The sequence below is a fragment of the Arachis ipaensis genome, chromosome B06, assembly GCF_000816755.2.
Source record: "Arachis ipaensis cultivar K30076 chromosome B06, Araip1.1, whole genome shotgun sequence".
Lineage (NCBI taxonomy): Eukaryota > Viridiplantae > Streptophyta > Magnoliopsida > Fabales > Fabaceae > Arachis > Arachis ipaensis.
In genome coordinates, this window is record NC_029790.2 from 9,674,035 (window position 1) to 9,696,034 (window position 22,000).

At 33.5% G+C, this 22,000-nt stretch overlaps 1 protein-coding gene across 2 annotated transcripts; it reads left to right on the top strand.

Moving 5' to 3' along the window:
• Positions 13,963-16,020, top strand: LOC107646049 (galactinol synthase 1). 2 transcript variants are annotated; one of them, XM_021103919.1, is made up of 3 exons: positions 13,963-14,676; positions 14,773-15,228; positions 15,313-15,574. In XM_021103919.1, exons 1-3 carry the CDS (start codon positions 14,338-14,340, stop codon positions 15,541-15,543), a joined length of 1,026 nt encoding a protein of 341 aa, XP_020959578.1. In that variant the 5' UTR covers positions 13,963-14,337; the 3' UTR covers positions 15,544-15,574. The 2 variants fall into 2 exon arrangements, with proteins under 2 accessions (XP_020959578.1, XP_016205726.1); XM_016350240.2 differs by having other exon boundaries at positions 13,979-14,676; positions 15,334-16,020.

A 22,000-nucleotide genomic window follows, 5' to 3' on the forward strand; every position in this document is an offset into this window, starting at 1 on the left:
AGGTGTCAAGTGAAAACTTGAGACTGAGCGGTTAAAGTCGAGGTCCAAAGCAAAAACAGAGTGTGCTTAAGAACCCTGGACACCTCTAATTGGGGACTTTAGCAAAGTTGAGTCATAATCTGAAAAGGTTCACCCAGTTATGTGTCTGTGGCATGTATGTATCCGGTGGTAATACTGGAAAACAGAGTGCTTAGGGCAATGGCCAAGACTCATAAAGTAGCTGTGTTCAAGAATCAACATACTAAACTAGGAGAATCAATAACACTATCTGAATTCTGAGTTCCTATAGATGCCAATCATTCTGAACTTCAAAGGATAAAGTGAGATGCCAAAACTATTCAGAAGCAAAAAGCTAATAGCCCCGCTCATCTAATTAAGACTGATCTTCATAGATGTTTTTGGAATTCATTGTATAGTCTCTTCTTTTTATCCTACTTTGTTTTTAGTTGCTTGGGGACAAGCAATAATTTAAGTTTGGTGTTGTAATGAGCGGATAATTTATACGCTTTTTGGCATTGTTTTTAGGTAGTTTTTAATATGTTTTAGTCACTTTTTACTATATTTTTATTAGTTTTTAAATAAAAATCACATTTCTGGATTTTACTATGAGTTTATATGTTTTTTTTTTATTTCAGGTAATTTCTGGCTGAAATTGAGGGACCTGAGCAAAAATCTGATTTAGAGGCTGAAAAAGGACTACAGATGCTGTTGGATTCGGACCTCCCTACACTCAAAGTAGATTTTCTGGAGCTACAGAAGTCCAAATGGTGCGCTCTCAATTGCGTTGGAAAGTAGACATCCAGGGCTTTCCAGAAATATATAATAGTCCATACTTTTCTCAAGGATAGATGATGTAAACTGGCGTTCAACGCCAGTTCCATGTTGCATTCTGGCGTTAAATGCTAGAAACAGGTTACAAGTTGGAGTTAAACGCCAGAAACAGGTTACAACCTGGCGTTTAACTCTAGAAACAGCCTAGGCACTTGTAAAGCTCAAGTCTCAGTCCCAGCACACACCAAGTGGGCTCCAGAAGTGGATTTCTGCACTATCTATCTTAGTCTACTCATTTTCTGTAAACCTAGGTTACTAGTTTAGTATTTAAACAACTTTTAGAGATTTATTTTAGACCTCATGACATTTTTAGATCTGAACTTTGTACTCTTGACGGCATGAGTCTCTAAACTCCATTGTTGGGGGTGAGGAGCTCTGCTGTGTCTCGATGAATTAATGCAATTATTTCTGTTTTCTATTCAAACACGCTTGTTTCTATCTAAGATGTTCATTTGCACTTCAATATGATGAATGTGATGATCCGTGACACTCATCACCATTCTTAATCTATGAACGTGTACCTGACAACCACTCCCGTTATACCTTCGATTGAATGAGTATCTCTTGGATTCTTTAATCAGAATCTTCGTGGTATAAGCTAGAATCCATTGGCAGCACTCTTGAGAATCCGGAAAGTCTAAACCTTGTCTGTGGTATTTCGAGTAGGATTCAGGGATTGAATGACTGTGACGAGCTTCAAACTCACAAGGGTTGGGCGTAGTGACAGACGCAAAATGATCAATGGATCCTATTCCAGCATGAGTGAGAACTGACAGATGATTAGTCGTGCGGTGACAGCGCACCTGGACCATTTTCACTGAGAGGACGGATGGTAGCCATTGACAACAGTGATCCACCAACACACAGCTTGTCATAGGAGGAACCTTGCGTGCATGAAGAAGAAGACAGGGGGAAAGCAGAGATTCAGAAGACAAAGCATCTCCAAAACTCCAACATATTCTCCATTACTGCATAACAAGTATTTATTTCATGCTCTTTTATTTTTCGCAATTCAAATTGATAATCATAATTAATCTCCTGACTAAGATTTACAAGGTAACCATAGATTGCTTCAAGCCAACAATCTCCGTGGGATCGACCCTTACTCACGTAAGGTATTACTTGGACGACCCAGTGCACTTGCTGGTTAGTTGTGCGGAGTTGTGAAAAGTATGAATCACAATTTCGTGCACCAGTTTCTCGAAGTTATAATCGTCAAATTAAGGAGAAATATTTCAAAATAGGTGAGTTAGTTCTGAAAGTTATTTTACCAATGGAAAAGAAATCAAAATTTCTTGGTAAATGGTCCCGTAACTGGGGAGGACCCTTCCAAGTGATAGGGGCATATTTTGGAAATGCTTATCAAATTAAAGATATCGAATCAGGAAAAGTGATTAATTCGATTAATGGGAAATATTTAAAATATTTCTATTGTTGGCAAACATAGAAATTTAACATGCATAAGTTCAGAAAAGTTGAAAGTCATTACAAAAACAAAATTACAAATGAAAAGAAATTCAAGAAGCCAATAGTTTTGCCAAATCGGAGCGCAGCTTTGTCCTTTTGTTTTTCAGAATAGTAAGTATTTCAATCTGCTTGAACTTGTCAGCTTGAATTCTCTCGAGTTTTTTTTTTATATTCTCCCCGCTCGGTGTCGATTGAGACAAGTTTCTAGATAAGGAGATGTTGCTCTTGTTGGGCTGCAGCCAGAGGTTTGGCTAGGGTGGCTCGACTTTGGCGTATGGTGGAAGTTGTTGGTTGTTCTATTCCAGAAGCAGGTCACAGCCCCAATCATCCAAGGGTGTGTGGTAAGTGAGAAGTGGAAAAGCCTTAGTAGTCTGTGGATTCCCAAAGCTTTCCAATCAGCACTTTTGGTAGGTTCGAGACGTCGATACCAAACTGTGAAATCATATCCCCGAGGATTAATCTTTGGATTGTTCCTGAAGGATTTTTGATTGATGAAATGGGAGATGTTAAAAGATTGGTTTATCAGTAAATCTTTCCCATCAGCACTTGGAAAGAAAGAAAGTTTTTTATTTGCCCTCTCTAGAGACTCGATTGGCCCAAGGAAGCAATGTGTCTCAGCACCAATAGTGAATGGAATTAGGATTCTGGTGTCATTAGTTGGTAAATGAGGATCGTCAATGATGACTTGATTGAGAATGTGAAGGGCCGGTGGAGGTGGCGGTGCTGTAGTGGGGCCTTTCCCCTTGTCTTGGGTGGCAATTTGAGAAGAAGAACTAGCCATTTTCAGACAGAGTAAAAGGAGAATAAAGGTTAAAGTTTTTTGTGAAGAGTTTGCTGGTATGGAGGAAACTTAGAGAATGATGAAGATTCAAGAAATTTGAATAAAGGAGAGAGTGATCAATTTAAAGTATCACTGTAACCGTTACTGTAGAAGGGATGTGAATGGAGGTAACTTCGTGGAGAAGATGAAGTGGTAGAGCGAGGAAGCGTAAGTCTCGGGAGATGTGTCGAGTGAATTAATGGTAATGGGTTTTAAATAACAATTATTACTGATTTGGAGAAACTGACGTCTTTTGAATTAAGTGCTTTATTGTTCGATGATAATATCGAAGGCAACCACGTTAATCCAAGGGGGGCAATTTGTTGATAGAAAAAATATTTTCGATAAAAGTAAGTGGAATCGAAACGAGTCAAGTATGGTTTCTCGAGAAGACACGCGCATAAGTATAAAGTTGGAAGTGATTGGTGCCGATTTGGTTTTCGATTGTTTTGTTGATCGAGTAAGTCAAATCGAGGAGAAGTTTCGATTCGGAAAATCGAGTAAGGCCTTTGAAAGAGCCGGTCGAATAGTTGTGAAAGTGGGAAGTTAATAGCTTTTATTGCACGAGGAGATCATGGGAAATATCTACAATCATATGGCGAGAACGGTTACCAAGGGAGACTGCACTTCAAAATTAAAATGTTGTATTTAATTTTAATTAATTACCAATTAATCGTTAGTTATGTAAAAATTAGCCTATAAATATTAGGAAATCTTAGTGAAGAGGGGGTGGAAACTTTTATTTAGAAAAACACTCTAGCACTCTCACATCCCAACGAATTCTTGAGTTTGCATTCGAGTTACATTTTCTGTAGGGTTCCTTCCACCTTTTCCTTTCTTTTAATTTATTCTTTCTGTAAACTTATCATTTCAATTAATTTTATTTACTAAATGTCCTTCACTTTTGTTTGTTCAATTTATCTTTCTGCATTTGAATCTTTTATGTTGAAGTCCTTTCAATCCAATCAAGGGCATTTTATTGTCTTCTTTTAATTTCATTGCAAATCTTTCCATTTATTATTTATTTAGTTTTCAAAAATTTCAATATCTAAGTTTCAATTATTAATTAACAGATTTACTTTATTTTAATTTTTAAATTTGGTCTAATCGAAGACGCTTTTGATGCACTTCTAGAAAATTGGTACTCGCACAGAGGAGTAGGTTTCGCTCCCAGACCATTAGAATCAAACCACCATCGATTTGCTAAAAATCGACAAAACAAATATATTTATGTATAATATATATTTTTTTAGGAGAAAATAATTTTTTATGTTTTATTATTTTAAACTAATTAATAATTAAAAAATTATATCCGTTTGATTGATTAACTTTTTCGATTCTTTGAACGATTTGTTGTTAATTAATTTTTTTACCTAAATCAGACCTATCTAACTCGAATCGATTTAGTGATCGATTCTTAGTTAATCATATTGAACAGGTCGGTTTGTCTTATAACTATGCTCAAAAGAGAAAAAACATATTAAATTTGTTCGTAAGCCTTTCACGCAATCACCTTGATCTGATATATTCATGGAAATAATCTCTTGTATGTTGTATTCCACTAAGAAATAAAAATGGAACCTTCGACCACGAATTAACAATCACCTTTTTACTAGTTTATTTCAATGCAAATCATCTTAGGTAGCCTGCCTAAGTGCCTAACAGAACTAGAACTATTCTGTTTTATCATGTAAAAATATTATATTCCCACTAAACTAGAAAGCAATACTACTTTAATAATGTTTCACCCTTTGACTATGACAAACGCATTATTTCGATTTCGTTCTCCCTTATTTTGTTTTTTACCGTTGATTATGGTGTAATGCCATTGCAAAAAAGTTCTTCAATGTATAATTATATATATCTTAAATTTATTCTTTTCATGTTACATAAAATCCTTTATAAAATAAGAGTCGAACCCACAAATCTAAACCAAAAGAAACACAAAACAATTAACCTCTATAACCACATTTATCTCTTACTCCATATCTGATCGTTCAAGAAAGAAAGCATGTGATTCTAATAGATATATCATATATTCATTTTACTTTTTTTATTTATTTATTTTGGGTATATAACTGTTTCGAGACTTACCTAGAATCGAATGGTGGTTGGGCTTGTTTGTGAGGTCCAAGCACTAGAGGAGGGTGGTCTCCAACTTGGTTTACGTCTGGGAGCTGCCGTCCGAGTTGTGTATGTGAAAGAATGGGGAGTGATACTTGCAAAGACACTTCGATGCCTAAGTCAGCATGGGGTTAAGCAAGTTTAGAATGTATTGGAACTTAGAGATACCTGAGGGGTATCAGTGTATTTATAGTGATGATCCAATAACCACCGTTGGAGTAGTTCCACTTCTAAAGGTGGATTACCGTCCCTTTATCTTAGGGTTGTTGAGATGTGGCTTCTAGAAGTGGATTGAGAGATTTTAGAGGCAGTTACTTACTTGAATAAGTGCTATCTGCCAGCTATCCCTTGAGCCCGCCTTCTTAGGGAGGAAATCTATGTTGAGTCCGACCTCTTCTGAAGAGGTCGGTGGATAACAAAGGCCAATCTTTAGATTGGCATTTTGGTGTATTTGGACCTGAGCCATAGTGTTGGGGCAGGTAGGAACAGTGCCCCTACTCGAGTCCGATCTCTTTTGCTTATGAGATCGGACTCGAGTATTGAACTTGGGTCTGTAGCCGACGTGATTTTTAAAACTGACGTGATTTTAAATTTCTTAACCGTCAAGTATAATCAAACGTCACATCCGTTGGGGTTTTCGCATTTACACATGGGAGCAGTTACATTGGTAACGACGCGTTTCTTTAATGATCGCGTCAATTTACCCTTATGCCCCTGACGTGTTATAAATACTTTTCCCTCTCTTTAAACGACTTATTTTTGCCAAGTCTTTTTTCTAGAACTGATTTGTACAACTCGTTCTTTCCGAGTTATTTAAGGCTTGTAGGCTCTGTATGATTGGTTTTAGCACATCTTGCTTAACCAAAGAATATTTCTTGTCCTAGTTTTGTATAACTGGTTCAGTTTGAGTTGTTTTGAGGATACATGACTTGTTTTAATACAAATCACCTTTCTGAAACTTATTCCGATTTCTTACGACTTGTTTTGATACAAATCATTTATTTCAAAACTCGTAATTATTTCTGAGTATAACCTCATCTAGCTCGTTTGATGCGAGTAGTTTTAAGGTCTTACGATTTGTTTCATTTCAAATCGTTTAATTAAAACGTGGCTATTTCTTGATCTAATTTCATACAACTCATTTAAATTCGAGCTGTTTTTAGGACTTCACACCTTGTTTCAAGTACAACTTGTTTATTTTGAGTCCTTTTAAAGTATCAGATCATCTTTATAACCATCGGACTTCGTTGCTTTATCCATTGTGCCCCTGCTCGAGGTTGAGCTTTATGAAGTCGGACTCGAGTAGTCAAGCAGAAAGGATTTTCGAATGAAGCCTTTCAATGATTTGTTCAACTCGTTCATTCCGAGTTAGGTGACTTGTTTTTTATACAAGTAACTCTTTTGAAGCACAACTAGTTATATATCAAGTTGTTTTGCGCGATTTGTTTTAATACAAATTGCTTAAATCATATGGTTATTTTTTACTCGATTTTGTTCAACTCATGAGCTTGAGTTGTTTTAAATCATCAAGCTGTATTATAACCATTGGACACCAATTTGTACCTCGTCGCTTTATCCGAGCGACCATTGATAAGGTCAGCTCGTGATTTTTGCATTTTGTCGAGCATAAATTGGCGCCTTAGGTGAAGGGATTATATGCTTATTCCCTCCCCTTTCTAGTTTTTACAAGGTTGTCATCCTTGCATATGATACAACTCGTTTTACCCAAGTCGTTTTAGAGGATAGTTTTTACGTTTCGATTTTGTTCAAAATCGTTTGCAATCCTTTCTTTCCTTTTTAACTCGTTTCTATACGAGTCATTTGGTTAAAGGATTTTTGTTTTGATTTTACTTTAGTGATTCATTTTGATACAAATCACTTTTTAATGCTTTGCTTTAATGATTTGTTTTGATACAAATCACTTTTAAAGCTTTGCTTTTAAATAAAAACGACTTGTGCTTGACACAATTTCGTTGAAAATATGGTTGACTGGCACAACTTGTTTAATCCGAGTTGTCCTTATGTTGTTGTGAATGCTAGAACAAGTTTTCTTTGAACAACTTGTTTTTGTGAAATTGTTCCATTTTATACGACTAGGTCGTTTATTTTTAGAACTTGTAGAGATGAGATCGTGGGCTTGAGATTTTGTACGATTCATTTGTTACCCATGTGGGTCGAGTTGTTAAATCGTATTTATACCTTGAGGGGTATATTTAGTTAAGTTACTTTTGCGACTTGTTCTAAACACAACTTTTTCAACCCGTTTAGCCTGAGCTGTTTCGAGGTATTTTCTTTCCAATTTGCGTATGTAACTTCTTTCCACCAATTGGTTCCTCGTCGCTTCATCCAGGAGATTTCTATATGATCGGCCCGTGATTTTCGCGGTTTATCGAGCTTCTATTGGTGTGTGTTAATTGTAGAAAATCAATTTTCATAAGGAATTGTTTTATCTCCTTATGTTGGAGGTGTGTCGCGACCTGGGTAGTTCGTCACCTTTGAGGTCGGACACTTTGTAGTAGCCATTTTCTAAGATTTCAGTAATCTTGTAGGGTCTTATCCAGTTTGCTGTCAGTTTTTCTTCGCCCGACCTCTGTAACCTGATATTATGTCTTATCAGGATGAGGTCATTTATGGCGAATCTTGTAGCCATCTTTTGTCTCAAAATCTCTTTTCTTATCCGATTTTGCTCTCGAATTTCTGAAAGGAGGTTGAGTTTGGTTTTCCTTTATTTATATCAATGGGAATTATGGCTTCTGTGCCATATGCATGAATAGTACCCCTACTCGAGGTCGAGCTTCATGAAGTCAGATTCGAGCATTTAGTCATGTCATTCTTGAATCTTACTATTTGTTGCTATGTGATTTTTACAAGTTATTTTGGACTCTCTTTCTGGAAAGTCGGATAACTTGTTTTATACTTGTTGTGTCAACCTAGTAAGGGGTCGAATACTTATCTCTTGGCTTGAGGAGGCATTCTTACAAATCACTATCCTTTTTCAATTTGTTTTAAACAAATTGTTGTGAGGTTGGGTTTACATTTTCTTTGTGTTGATGTTTGATTATCATCACGCTTTCCTCAAATTATTTTTGCGATTCGTTTTAAGTTTGCCCCCTTGCCAGCTTGTTTTAATACAAGTGGCTTAATGAGGTCGGACTACAATTTGTATTTATAACTTCTTACACCACTTTAGATCTTGTCACTTCAAGTCAGAAAAAAGTGTGCATTAGGAAGTAAGGTTCGCTTTCTAGCTGTAGTATCCCTTTTGTTGTAGACATGGCACAATCTAGGTAGATTGTTTTTGAGAAAATTGGATATGTTGTAGTAGTTTTTTTCCAAGTCTTAAGTGACTTTGTTGGGATCTTTTCATTTTGGTGTTCACATTTCTTCGTCCGATTTTGGCCCGATGTCATTTTGGATCAAGACGAGGTTGCCAGTTGAGAAATTTTTTTGTATGATCTCTTTATGGCCATTTATACTTGGGAGCTGGCTCTTGAAGTCATACCTTGAGAAAGAGGTCGAACTTTTCTTTGTAAGCTCTTAAAGAGATCGGATTTTTATTTGTAGACTTGAATCCTCAGAAGAGGTCAGATTATCTTCGTAAGCTTGGATCCTTAGAAGGTGTCAGATTTTTCTTTTTAAGCTTTGGAAAGAGGTCAAATTTTTTTTCTAAGCTTGGAGGTTTTCGACCTCATTGTAGACTCTGATCTTTAAAAGAAGTCGGAATTTTTTTCTGGTAATCTTCGAGGTTTTCGACCTCATTGTAGACTTGATTATGAAAGAGGTCGGATTTTTTCACAAACTCCAAAAAGAGGTCGAATTTTTTCTTTGTCAGATCTAAAAGAAGTCGAATTTTTCTTTATCAGCTTGGAGGTTTTTGACCTCATTGTAGAGTTTGACTTTTAAAAGAGTTCAGACTTTTCTGTATGAGCTCTGAAAGAGGTCAGAATATCCTTTGTAAGCTTGGAACTTTTCGACCTCATTGAAGAGTCTAACCTTTAAAAGAGGTCGGACTTTTCTCTGTGAGGTCGGAATTTGTACAATATTTCCCGATCTGAAGACTTGTTTGAAATTGCTGAGATGGCTATATGGATCAGTAGGTCTATCATAGGAATCTACGTTGGGATGTTGGAAATTTCTTGGAACCTTTGCACGCATGACCTCTTTAGAGAAAAGATCGTCTCCTCCAATGAAGACTAAGTCTTTGTCATCCTGACTTTCTTTTTTCCTTGGCTTGGATTCTAGTTTTCTTGGTTTATCTTTAATCTCTCTTTTGTTGTGAAGCTCTTTTCGGAGTTGGCTCTCGATTCTCTTCGTCATTCTAACCCGTTAAGGGATCTCCAATTTTTTTTGTAGATTCTGCCATTAAGTCTTTAATCAGACTAGTTGCTTCTTTTGCTGGAGTAGTAGGACTTTTGTTTATTCTCTTTTTTTTTTCACGTATCTTCTTTTGCCAATTGAATTTTCTGAGTTGAAAATTCTTTTATTCAGTTGGCTTTCGAGTTCGTCTTGGTTTGCTTTCTACAATGACCTTGGGACGGTGCTTTCTTCTCCTTTGTTTTGGTTGTGGTGTGCTTTCTTTCTAAATTTCATCCATCTTGATTGGTGTGCAAACAACATCAAATTCTACCACATGATTATTTCTTTCTATATTCATTGGCAGTGATGTAATTTGTGAGCAACCAACGAAGGATGTGCCATGAAAATTTTTCGTGTTATTTATGGCTCTGTTGTAATTGATATGTGAATCCAATGAAGAAAAAATTGGATTCATCAATCCATTGTCGGATTGGGTTGCATTCAAATTGGCTGATGCCGTATTTTTTAGCATAAATTGGGAAGAAAGATTTCATTATTTTTTATCAATAATATTTTCCATTCCTTCTTCAATTACTGACCAATATGAGACATTTTATTTATTGATAAAACCTATGTATTTGAAACATACAAGTGCTCCATTACCATGAGTGGGTATCATGATTCTTTCCGAGGTTGTAAGTCGGCACAGATGTCATTGTCCATTCTTTTCCACGAAGAGATTGTGATCAGTCACGTACCATTTTCTCCCTCTTTTTTCTTTTTTTTTTTTTTTGAAAACGGTGACGAATTTGCAGTTTCCAATCCACCATGGTTGGTGTCTATGAGTGCATTATCTTTGTTTCTACCGTTTGATATATTTAATCCAATTTAACTGTGGAAGTAGAATCATCATCCCTATTTGATATCCTCTGCCCATTGGGAGAAATTTTTACAGATTTCTGGTATCCATAGAAATTGTATTCCAGCTTTTTTTTAACATGCTTGCATCTAATTCATGTCGAGTGGTTGTCTGACTATCTTGTTGATCATTTGCCATTATCAAGGGTTGAGCTCCAGGTCCCCGGCAACGGTGCCAATGTTCCGGGGCTTACCTAAAACCGGATGGTGGTTGGGCTTGTTTGTGAGGCCCAAGCACTAGAGGAGGGTGGTCTCCGACTTGGTTTACGTCTGGGAGCCGCCGTTCGAGTTGTGTATGTGAAAGAATGGGGGTGGTACCTGCAAAGACACTCCGATGCCTAAGTCAGCATGGGGTTAAGCAGGTTTAGAATGCATTGGAAGAGATACCTGAGGGGTGTCAGTGTATTTATAGTGGTGATCCAATAACCACCGTTGGAGTAGTTCCACTTCTGAAGGTGGATAACCGTCCATTTATCTTAGGATTGTTGAGATGTGGCTTCTAGAAGTGGGTTGAGAGATTTTAGGGGCAGTTACTTACTTGAATAAGTGCTATCTGCCAGCTATCCCTTGAGCCCGACTTCTTAGGGAGGAAATCTGTGTTGAGTCCGACCTCTTCTGAAGAGGTCGGTGGATAACGAAGACCAATCTTTGGATTGGGTCTTTTGGTGTATTTGGACTTGGGTCATAGTGTTGGGTCAGGATAGAAACAATAACTATATATCACATTCATTATTTTAACTTTTTAAGTATCTAACCTTTTTTTTGGGTTAGTGACTTTTTAAGTGTCTTGTCAGTACGGCGGCGTTTGGTTATGAAAACGCACAAGACAAGACATTGAGAACAAAATATAAATGACAGAGATACAAAAATTAGTATTTTTGTATTTTGTTTAATGATAAACTAAAATAGATTATAAAAGTCTAATTTATTCTCATTTTTTAATTTAAAAATTTAGAAAGAAAAATATAATAATAAAAGTATAATTATGAAAAATTAATAAGTAATAAAAAAATAAATTGTATTCTTCATTAATATCTCAATATCCTTTCTATCAAGATATAGACACAAAATACATTAATTTAATATCTTTAGATATATTCATATCTCATCTACTAAATATAATTTTGTGTTTTTATGTCTTTAATATCCTGCCCTTAAAAATAAATACAACTTAAGGGATTTTCTTTTTTTAACAGTTTTATCAGAAGAGGTAGAGTTTAAATAATTAGAGATGCGGGTTTATCCTTATATTCATACTAATTATGTGTTTAATTTAAGGCCCACTTCGGGAAAGGTCCATATAATTCAGAAGTCAGGCAATATATATAGGCCATTTTTGTTAAAGCAATTCCCAGAATGAACCCAAAAAAAAGACGCAATCAACAGATATTATTGCCGTGTAAGCCTTTAGTATAATTCTAACCCAAAAGAAAAAAGGAAAAAAAATCTTTAGCGCAATTGATACATAAGGTGACTTTTATCCTTGTCCAAAAAAGAAAAACTGACTTTTGTTAAAATCACAAGTTCGAATTTCGTTCTGTTAAAAAAAAAAAAAAAGTTCCAATTTCGTTCTGACGGAAAAATTTTGCTCTTAGATATTCCCATTTTTTATATGGAATCGCAAATAATTTTTATCCTAATATTTTTATGAAATGTACTTAAATCACAAGAATATATATAATTAGAAGTTGATAGTTAAAAATCGTTAAATAATAATTTGACTAAATTTTTATTTAACAATTTTTAATTATTAATTTTATGTAAAATTTACTGCATATGAATTTTTATAGTTAGATAAAAAAAACCATGGTAAGATAACATTAAACGGATTAATTAGGGGCACTTAAGATGAACTCGAAGCTCACAGAGGCCATGGCAAGAAATAACCCTAAGCGTGCTTAGTGCTTCCACATAATAGCGTCATTTTCAATATTCTTTTTATGCAATTAGAAATAAGGAGTATGCCCAAAGTGACATAGATAGCATACAGTGCTTATTAAAGAACGAATGGTCTCAAATTTTGTACAAGGTTATATCATACGATAGTCCTCAAAGAGTGTGCGTGAGCTAGAATGTTCAAGATTGGAGTCCACGTGGCTACTCCTGACACTCAAAAACTTGATGATGTCAGATCATGACATGGCACACCAACTTGACCCTGGCAACCACAAATTTGATGCTACTACTATTACTATAAAGTGAATATTATAATGAAAATGGTAAAAATATTTTTTTACGAAGATGTTTTGGTTAAAAGTGTGGTTTATTTATTTAGCTACACTTTAAATAAAAATAATATTTTTATAAATATTAAAATCTAACCATACAATCTATCATCTAAAAATAAAAAAAAAAATATATTCACATAAAAATAATTATAAAATTTTCACTGTAGTATCCACCTTACTATAATATTATAGTTGATGTTTTATATATCCATTTGTAGCCATTTATATTTTATTTTGATTTGTGCACTCCGTTGTGTACTCTCGTCTAAATTCATTGTTCTACTTCTATCACACTATCTTGTACTGACTTCCTTCAATGTTCCAGTGACTTCACAATTTAGATAATTACGGAAATGATTACAAGAAGAATAATCAAGTATTTCTAAGATATAATATATCAAAATTGTCCAAGATTTGGAAATAATATCTTTAGTTGATATGAAACTCTAATAGAATGCATGTGCAATTTATTTGTGTTTTATGTATTATTTATGACTATCATTATTTAAATTGTTTTGCTCATAACTATTTTTAAAATAATGGGCAAGAATACTTTCTAGTTTCTACAGATAATGTGGGTCAATTCTTCAATTTTTTTATACATTAAAAAAATAATATATAGATAACAAAAATAATCACTAAATTAAATATTTTGTATTATGTATATTTTAAACATATTATTTTTTATATATATTTTAATTAAATATTGAAAAAGTCTAGAAAGCCAGCACTTTTATTAAAATTTGACCAGCACTTAATTAGCAAAAGAAAAGTAAGTAATTCCACATCATTAGATATAATCTCACACCATTAAAAATACTAATAATGACTAATTAATGACATTATTAAAAAAATTAATAATAACTAATTGATAATTACAAATTACAAAATTTGGTATCCCCTAATACTCCAATAATCATTATGCATATATTAAAAGAAAACGTTTAGGGAGCAGCAACTTTATTAAATTCTGACCAGCATGTAACCAGCAAAGAAAAGTGAGCTATTGGATGAAATCCCACACCAATCTCACACCATTAAAACTATTATTAATGATTATTTGATGACTACAAATCACAAAAATTACTGGCCTTAACATTCCTCGTATTAAAATTAACAACACATATATCCTAAATACATTGATTTAGTATTAATTTTTTTTAAATATAGCAATTTCTATAAAGCATTCTAAAAAAAACTATTATTGAAAAGATTTTCCTTTTTTATATTCTTAAACGATATCCTTTGAAATCCTTATTTGAATCTGTTTGCTTGATATTCGGTGAATGGCAAAAATTAGAGTTTACTGCATAAGAATCTGCATTGAATATTGGGATCCCCAGGCAATTCTAGCGCTTTCCACCCACGGGTTGCCCTTTCCAGAAACTTCCCATAACGTACCCTTCACCGTCAGATCACTTTCCTGTAACACGTGGACGAACCAGATCACAGGATCGTCCAAAATTGCATGATCAAACAAACACGAATAAAAATACCCCCACCTCCTCCTCCTTCCTTTCTTTATATATACACACACACATATAGCAATAACCGCGCTCTATTGTCGAGAATCACCAACATAGCATTCAGTAAAACAATCACGCTACCAAACAAAGCCTAATTCCCTTCCTTTCTTTTTCTTCACCATCAACTATGGCACCTCCTGAGCTTGTTCCAACCGCCGCTGCTGCTTCCGCCTTCACCGCGAAAACTGCCACCACACTCCCCAGGCGAGCCTACGTCACTTTCCTCGCCGGAAATGGTGACTACGTCAAAGGTGTTGTTGGACTGGCCAAAGGCCTCCGCAAGGTCAAGTCAGCTTACCCTCTGGTGGTGGCGATCCTCCCCGACGTGCCGGAGGAGCACCGTCAGATACTTGAGTCACAAGGTTGTATAGTTCGCGAGATCGAACCGGTTTACCCTCCTGAGAACCAGACTCAGTTCGCCATGGCCTATTATGTCATCAACTACTCCAAGCTCCGTATCTGGGAGGTATGTAAGGGAAATGTTCGCTTATTGTTTTTTGTCATATAATAATTTAGTTGTGTATCATTTTTTTTTTACGAAAACCTCTTTGTTATGGTGTAGTTTGTGGAGTACAGTAAGATGATATACTTGGATGGAGACATTGAGGTATATGAGAACATAGATCACTTGTTTGATCTTCCAGATGGAAAGTTCTACGCTGTAATGGATTGCTTCTGCGAGAAGACATGGAGTCACAGCCCTCAATACAAGATCGGTTACTGCCAGCAGTGCCCTGACAAGGTGCAATGGCCTGAAGAGTTGGGTCAACCACCGTCCCTGTACTTCAACGCTGGCATGTTCGTGTTTGAGCCATCCATGGAAACTTACCACGACCTTCTCAGAAAACTCCAGATCACACCTCCTACTCCCTTTGCGGAGCAGGATTTCCTCAACATGTATTTCAAGGACATTTACCAGCCCATTCCCTTGGTTTATAACCTTGTTCTCGCCATGCTCTGGCGCCACCCTGAAAATGTTGACCTTGATAAAGTCAAAGTTGTTCACTACTGTGCAGCGGTATGTTGTATTAACTCATTCAACTTCAATTCGTTTAACTGTTATTAACAGTGAAATATTGGTTGATTGAATTATTGATTAAAGATGGTGGGGTTATGTATTCAGGGATCCAAACCATGGAGGTATACGGGAAAGGAAGAAAATATGCAGAGGGAGGACATAAAGATGTTGGTGAAGAAATGGTGGGATGTCTATTATGATGCATCCCTTGATTACAAGAAACCGCCGCTATCCAGTGACGAAGCTGATCCATTCGTGCATGTACTTTCTGAGGCTGCCGAAGTTCACTATGTCGCTTCGGCCTCAGCTGCTTAGATTCAACCTCAACAAAATACTCAAAATTTCAGAAAAAAGAAAAAAAAAGAGTGGATTAGAGTTATAGACAGAAGAGTAGGTGCAACAAGTAATTTTATTGCTATACTTTGCGGTCAAAAGAAGGGAGGTTCCTTTTCTCAACATGGACAAGTTGAACCGTCGCTATGCTGATTGCAATCATGGTTATTACTTGATTAGTTGATTAAGAGGAAGCCCTCAACCAGTTTATATTTTTGCGGTTATTTTCCCCTTTTTTGTGTGGGTTTGTTGGGTTGGTTATCTAGGATCAAGGGTCTGTTTATATTGGCGTGGCTTTAATTTGGTCGTTATTTTCATCCAATATTATTAACTATAAATACTATAAATTGTAAATTGTGTTGTGGGTTTGTGGTTTTTCTTTTTTTTCTTTTTCATTGGATTTTGCTATTGTAATATTTGAAGGCAATTTCCTAATGAAAAGAAAAACTTTCAATGGAATTACCTCATGCATAGCTCTCATGTCTTTTTCTATTGTGAAGTAGTATGTTGTTTTCTACTTTAAGTGGGTCAAAATTCTAAGATGTGGATTATTATTAGTTGGCAAATAAATTTGTTGCGCGATCCATGTTCCTCCCTAGAAGGTGGAACTAGAAATTGACAAATGAAATGAAATTACCCTTCCTCTGATCTGTCCTCAATGATCCTCATATTGAAGCAAAATGTTTGATGAAACTAGTTGTTCTAAAACGTGTTCTAATGTTTCATTTTCACTTTCCGCTGCTATAAAATGTGAAGTTCCAATGATTTTGAATATGTAGATTTGTCTCAATTTCGGTCGCTATCAATGATGTCAACATTGATTTATAAACATAGAAAGGTTAATTATTAGGATTTTGGAATTTATTTAAGTTCTTGGTTTCAAATTCTATTTCGGAATAATATAGTAAGATTAATCTTCCGTACAAGCTTTTTTACTGTATAAGTTATATAAGTTCTGAAAATTCCTAATCCCTAAAACGTGTCTCTTATTGCATGTATGTTTCACGCGCCTCTTTAACAAATTTTTCAATCAATCAATGCGTAAATATATAACTTCTTTTTTCGAAAGGATTTCGTTTTCTTTTTTGATTTCCTTCTACATTTTCTTGTCTTTTCTCTTCTATCTCTTTTGTGCGTTTCTCTTTCCTTTCTCCTTCGCCGTTTACGTAAGTTTTTCTTTTTGTTCTCTTTCTTCATTTTTCTAGTTTTTCATTGTTTCTGAAATTAAGTTCTGAAATCGTTTTGAAGATAATGGATGATTCAACTTCAGATTATCAGCTGAATCAGAGCAAAGTGGATTTTGAATTTGAATCCAATGAAGTTCCTGAGGTGTAGTTTAATTCTAGTTAATAACTGAATTTGAATTTGAATCCAGTTAGTAGTTTATAATTGTGTAGTTGAATAATGCGTGAACCTTGTCTGTGAAATTTGCTGTTTATTATTCCTTGTTTGAATTGAATCTAATGTACTAGTTCTGATGAATTTTCTGCATTTTATATCAGATGTTCGGGTGTAAATAAGGAATATTTGGGTGTATTTTAGGAAAGTTTGGGTGTATTTACAGTTTATGACTTTTCATCTAATTGAGGGTGAATTGTCTTATTCTTTTAGTTGAATTATTTTAGTTTCTATTTAATGATGATTTATGAATCTGATTTTTGTTATTTTTTATGATGGTTTTATAGTTCTATTTGCATTCTATACTTTATGCTTGTTTTAATGTGGTGTATTTTTGGTATATTTTGCAGCCCCTTTATGGTATTGATGAGCAGTTTGTTCTCCACATACAAACGTTTTTCTCATACAAGTCTTTACAAGTCTTCTCCTTCTTTTATTGTTTTGAATCCAATCAAGTGGCTAATGTGTGATTCAATTCAGAAGAAAAAGATGTATCATTAAAGGAAACATTTTTCTGTACAAAAATGATATTTATACACTAAAATCAGCTACTAAAATCAGTCACCAATGTATTTATGTATAAATACATGTGTAGTTTAATTCATTTTCAATGTATATTTGTATTCCAGTATGTATTTTATACTGGTGGCTAATTTTAGTGTATACGTAGCACAATTCATTTCTGTATTTACACCAAATTTGGGTGTAATACGAAGATATTTAGATGTATTTTAAGGAATTTTGGGTGTAGTTTTATTCTGATAAGTTCTGCATAGTTTAGAAATTTTTCTCTTCCTCCTCCTCATCTTCTGGTGCTTCTTTTTTTCTTCATCATCATCACCATCTTCTTCTTTATTTCTTATTCATCTTTTCCTTTTTGTTTTACCTTTTCAAGTGTCTTCTTGTTTTACTCTCTTAACAAAAATAGAAACAAAAAATCAAACAAAGAAGAAGAAGAAGAAGAAGAAGAAGAAGAAGAAGAAGAAACACATAATGCTCCAAAATTATTTGGAAAAGGATGAACTTACATTCATTTAACTAAAAAAAAAAAATAAGGAAAAGAAGAAGAAAAAAATACAGCATTAGAGGAAATATTTTTCTGTACAAAAATACTATTTGTATACTAAAATCAACCACTAAAATCAGGCACCAATGTATTTGTGTATAAATACATGTGTGGTTTAATTTATTTTCAATGTATATTTGTATTCCAATATGTATTTTATACTGATGGCTGACTTTGGTGGCTGATTTTAGTGTACACGTAGCATAACTCATTTCTGTATTTGCAGTAAATTTGGGTGTAAAACGAAAATATTTGGGTGTAATACGAAGATATTTGGGTGTATTTTAAGAAATTTTGGATGTATTTTTATTCTGATAAGTTTTGCATAATTCAGAACTCTTCATCTTCCTCCTCTTCATCTTCTGCTGTTCTTCTTCATCTTCTTATTTCATATTCTCATAATTCTTTTTTGGAAGAAAAAATCAAACAAAGAATAAAAAAATACATAATGTTGCAAAATCAAAAGAAGAATGAGGAGAAACACGATGATGAAGATGAAACACGCAAAGAAAAAGGAGGAGAAACACAAAGAAAAAAAAAGAAGAAGAAAGAAAAGGAGGAGGAGGAGGAGAAACGCGAAGAAAAAATGACAGTTATGATTTTCATCGAGGAAGAAGAAGAAGAGTCGTTCTTAATAGTGAGGGAACGCTTTGGAAACGTGATGCACGTGTTAACACGCTTTTGTGGGTGAGCGTAGCTTCTGTTGGGTTTGGCCCAACTTGTAAAACTTGTAAACTAAAAAGACTTGTATATGTAGTATGACTGAATATAATAACCTAACCACAAAAACTTTGCTAGTTTGCTTAGCTTTTACATGCACTTTCTTTTCCCACCTTTTTAAGGCGTCTCGCAATTTTCTTTTTTCCACCAACCATGGAATATTGGAATCAACCTCACTAATATCTCAAGTATTATTGAAACATAGATTTTCTAAAAAAAATAATACTATGTTTAAAGAAATTAAAAATGTACAAAACAAAAACTCTAACAAAATAAAACATTGAGTAACAAAACAAATAATTCTCTTTGTTATATATTTTGTACCACTTGAATATATTCAAAAATATCTAGTCAATTTTATCGATACTTCAAATTTTTATTAAAGTGTGAAATTTTTTTAAAAGAATGATACTATATTCAAGAAAATTAAAGATTTATTCAACTTTACCAATTTAAATATGGGAATTCAATTTATTCAATCTCGCTGATACCTCAAATTTTATTAAAATATAGATTTTTTTCAAAAAAAATAATACTATATTTAAGGAAATTAAAGATGTATAAAATAAAGGGAATAACAAAGCAAACAATTCTGCATGTTGTTTTATGCTTCACACTACCTGAATATATTTAAGCATATTTGGTCCATAAAATTTAAGCATGGAAACTCTATTCATTCAATCTCACCAATTTAAGTAGGGAATTTTGATTCATTCAACTGATACCTCAAATTTTATTAAAATATTAGTTTTTTTTCAAGAGAATGATACTATATTCAAGGAAATTAAAGATGTAGAAAACAGAGAGAATGACAAAGAAAACAATTCTGTACGCTGTTGTATGTTTCACGCCGCTTGAATATATTTGAGCATATCTGGTCCATGGAATTTAAGTATGGGAATTCGATTATTCGACCTCACTGATACCTCAAGTTTTATTAAAATATAATTTTTTTTTGAAAAAACAATACTATACTTAAGGAAATTAAAGATGTATAAAACAGAGGGAATGACAAAGCAAATAATTCTACTTGCAGTTATATGCTTCACGTCATTTGAATATATTTGAGCATATTTAATCTATGGGATTTAAATATGGAAACTCGATTCATTCAACCTCACTGATACCTCAAGATTTATTAAAGGATGAAATTTTTTTAAAAGAATGATACTATATTAAAGAAAATTAAAGATGTACAAAACAGAAGGAGTGATACGTGCTTTAAATGTTCGTGATATGAAGAATTTAAGTATTATTTAAAAGATATTAATTTATATTTTTAGAATATTTTAATTTAATTTGATGCATTTTGATTTTGTTTATTTAATTATTAGATTGGCCTTATGTTTGTGGGTTTAGGATTTTCTATATTTTAACTTAATAAGAGGTTATAAATACCTCATAAACTAGGGTAGTCATATTATAGAATGCTTTAGAGGTTTGAAAACCCTTTTTGGTTTCTTGAAGAAACCATGGTGTGGACAATTGAGATTGAGGAGTCCCTGTCTTATTAAATCGGAGAATTGGGTAAAAAGTTGAGGAGTCTCTTCGATTCAATTCCCAAACTATGGCGTTGATAAGTTAGACCGAGGAGTCCCTTTCTTGTTTCGTCAAGAAATTAGATAGAAAGTATAGTGATTCTCTTTGTATTCAATTCCAGTCTATCTTTTTTTGTTTTTAATTCAATTACAATTTATTTTTTCTATTCAATTTCAATTCTTGTCTTGTTTATCTTTTATTTCTTTATCATTTGGTATCAGAGTTTAGGTATTAGATTAATTCTTATTAATTTATATTTGTTCTTCTTTTATCATAAAAAAAGTTCAATGTCTGTCGCGTCTTTTTTTATATTCTTGAGTTTTTGTTTTTCGTTTGTATTTTATTATTGTTAATTTTATTGTTTAAAAAAAAAGCATACAGTGCCAAAAAATGAAAAATATACAAAAAGAGAAAGAAAATAAGACAAAAAAATTATCTTTCTTGTAATTATTGTCCTCTTCATATACTATTTTTCCACGTACAAGATTTGAAGTCGATTTTTTTTAAGAGGGGGAGAATGATATGTGCTTCAAATGTTCGTGATATGAAGAGTTTTCAAGTGTTATTTAGAAGATATTAATTTATATTTTTAGAATGTTTTAATTTAATTTGATGTATTTTGATTTTGTTTATTTAATTACTAGATTGGGCCTTATGTTTGTGACTTTAGGATTTTCTATGTTTTAACCTAATAAGAGGTTATAAATACCTCATAAACTATGGTAGTGGTAATATAGAATAATTTAGAAGTTTGAAAACTCCTTTTTAGTTTCGCGATGAAACTATGGTGTGGACAATTGAGGTTGATGAGTCCCTCTCTTGTTGCATCGGAGAATTGGGCAGAAGGGATTGAGGAGTACCTTCGGTTCAATTATCAAACTATGGCGTTGATAAGTTAGATTGAGGAGTCTCTATCTTGTTACGTCATGAAATTGGGTAAATAATAGAGTGATTTTTTTGTACTCAATTTCAATCCATTTTTTTTTGTTTCTATTTCAATTACAATTTATTTTTTTTATTCAATTTAAGTTTTTATCTTGTTTATCCTTTTATTTCTTGATCAGGGGTGACACAACTCTACTCGCTATCATGCTTCAAGCTATTTGAATATATTTGAGCATATCTAGTTCATGGGATTTAAGTATGAAAATTCGATTCATTTAATCTCACCGATTTAAGTGTGAGAACTCATCGATTCGTTAAATTTCACTGATACCTCAAGTTTTATTAAAGTATAATTTTTTTAAGAAATGATACTATATTCAAGAAAGGTAAAGATGTACAAAATAAAAAAATAACAAAACAAACAATTCTACTTGCTGTCATATACTTCTAATCACTTGAATATATTTGAATATATCTTGTCCACTATATTTAATCATGGCCATTGAAACTCAATTCATTCAACTTCATCCATACATTAACTTTTATTAAAATATAGATTTATTTTTAAAGAATGATACTATATTTAAAAAAATTTAAGATGTACAAAATAGAAAGAATAGCAAAATAAATAATTCTACTTACTATTATATTTTTATGGCACTTGAATATATTTGAAAATATAATTGTATCTGACCCTTTAAATATATAATTAATTGGTAAATAATGTTGTTGATTTTGTTTAGGATGAAATAATGTCTCATTCTATCATCTTTGAACACATTTACACCAAGTCCGTTCAAACTCTTAAATCAGAATACTTGATATTTTTTA

Excerpts from the sequence above, each read along its gene's own strand:
- LOC107646049 (XM_021103919.1), top strand. The coding sequence starts at position 14,338 with ATGGCACCTCCTGAGCTTGTTCCAACCGCCGCTGCTGCTTCCGCCTTC. Across the intron at positions 14,677-14,772 it reads CCAAGCTCCGTATCTGGGAG|TTTGTGGAGTACAGTAAGAT; the intron begins GTATGTAAGGGA and ends GTTATGGTGTAG. Across the intron at positions 15,229-15,312 it reads TTGTTCACTACTGTGCAGCG|ATGGTGGGGTTATGTATTCA; the intron begins GTATGTTGTATT and ends TATTGATTAAAG.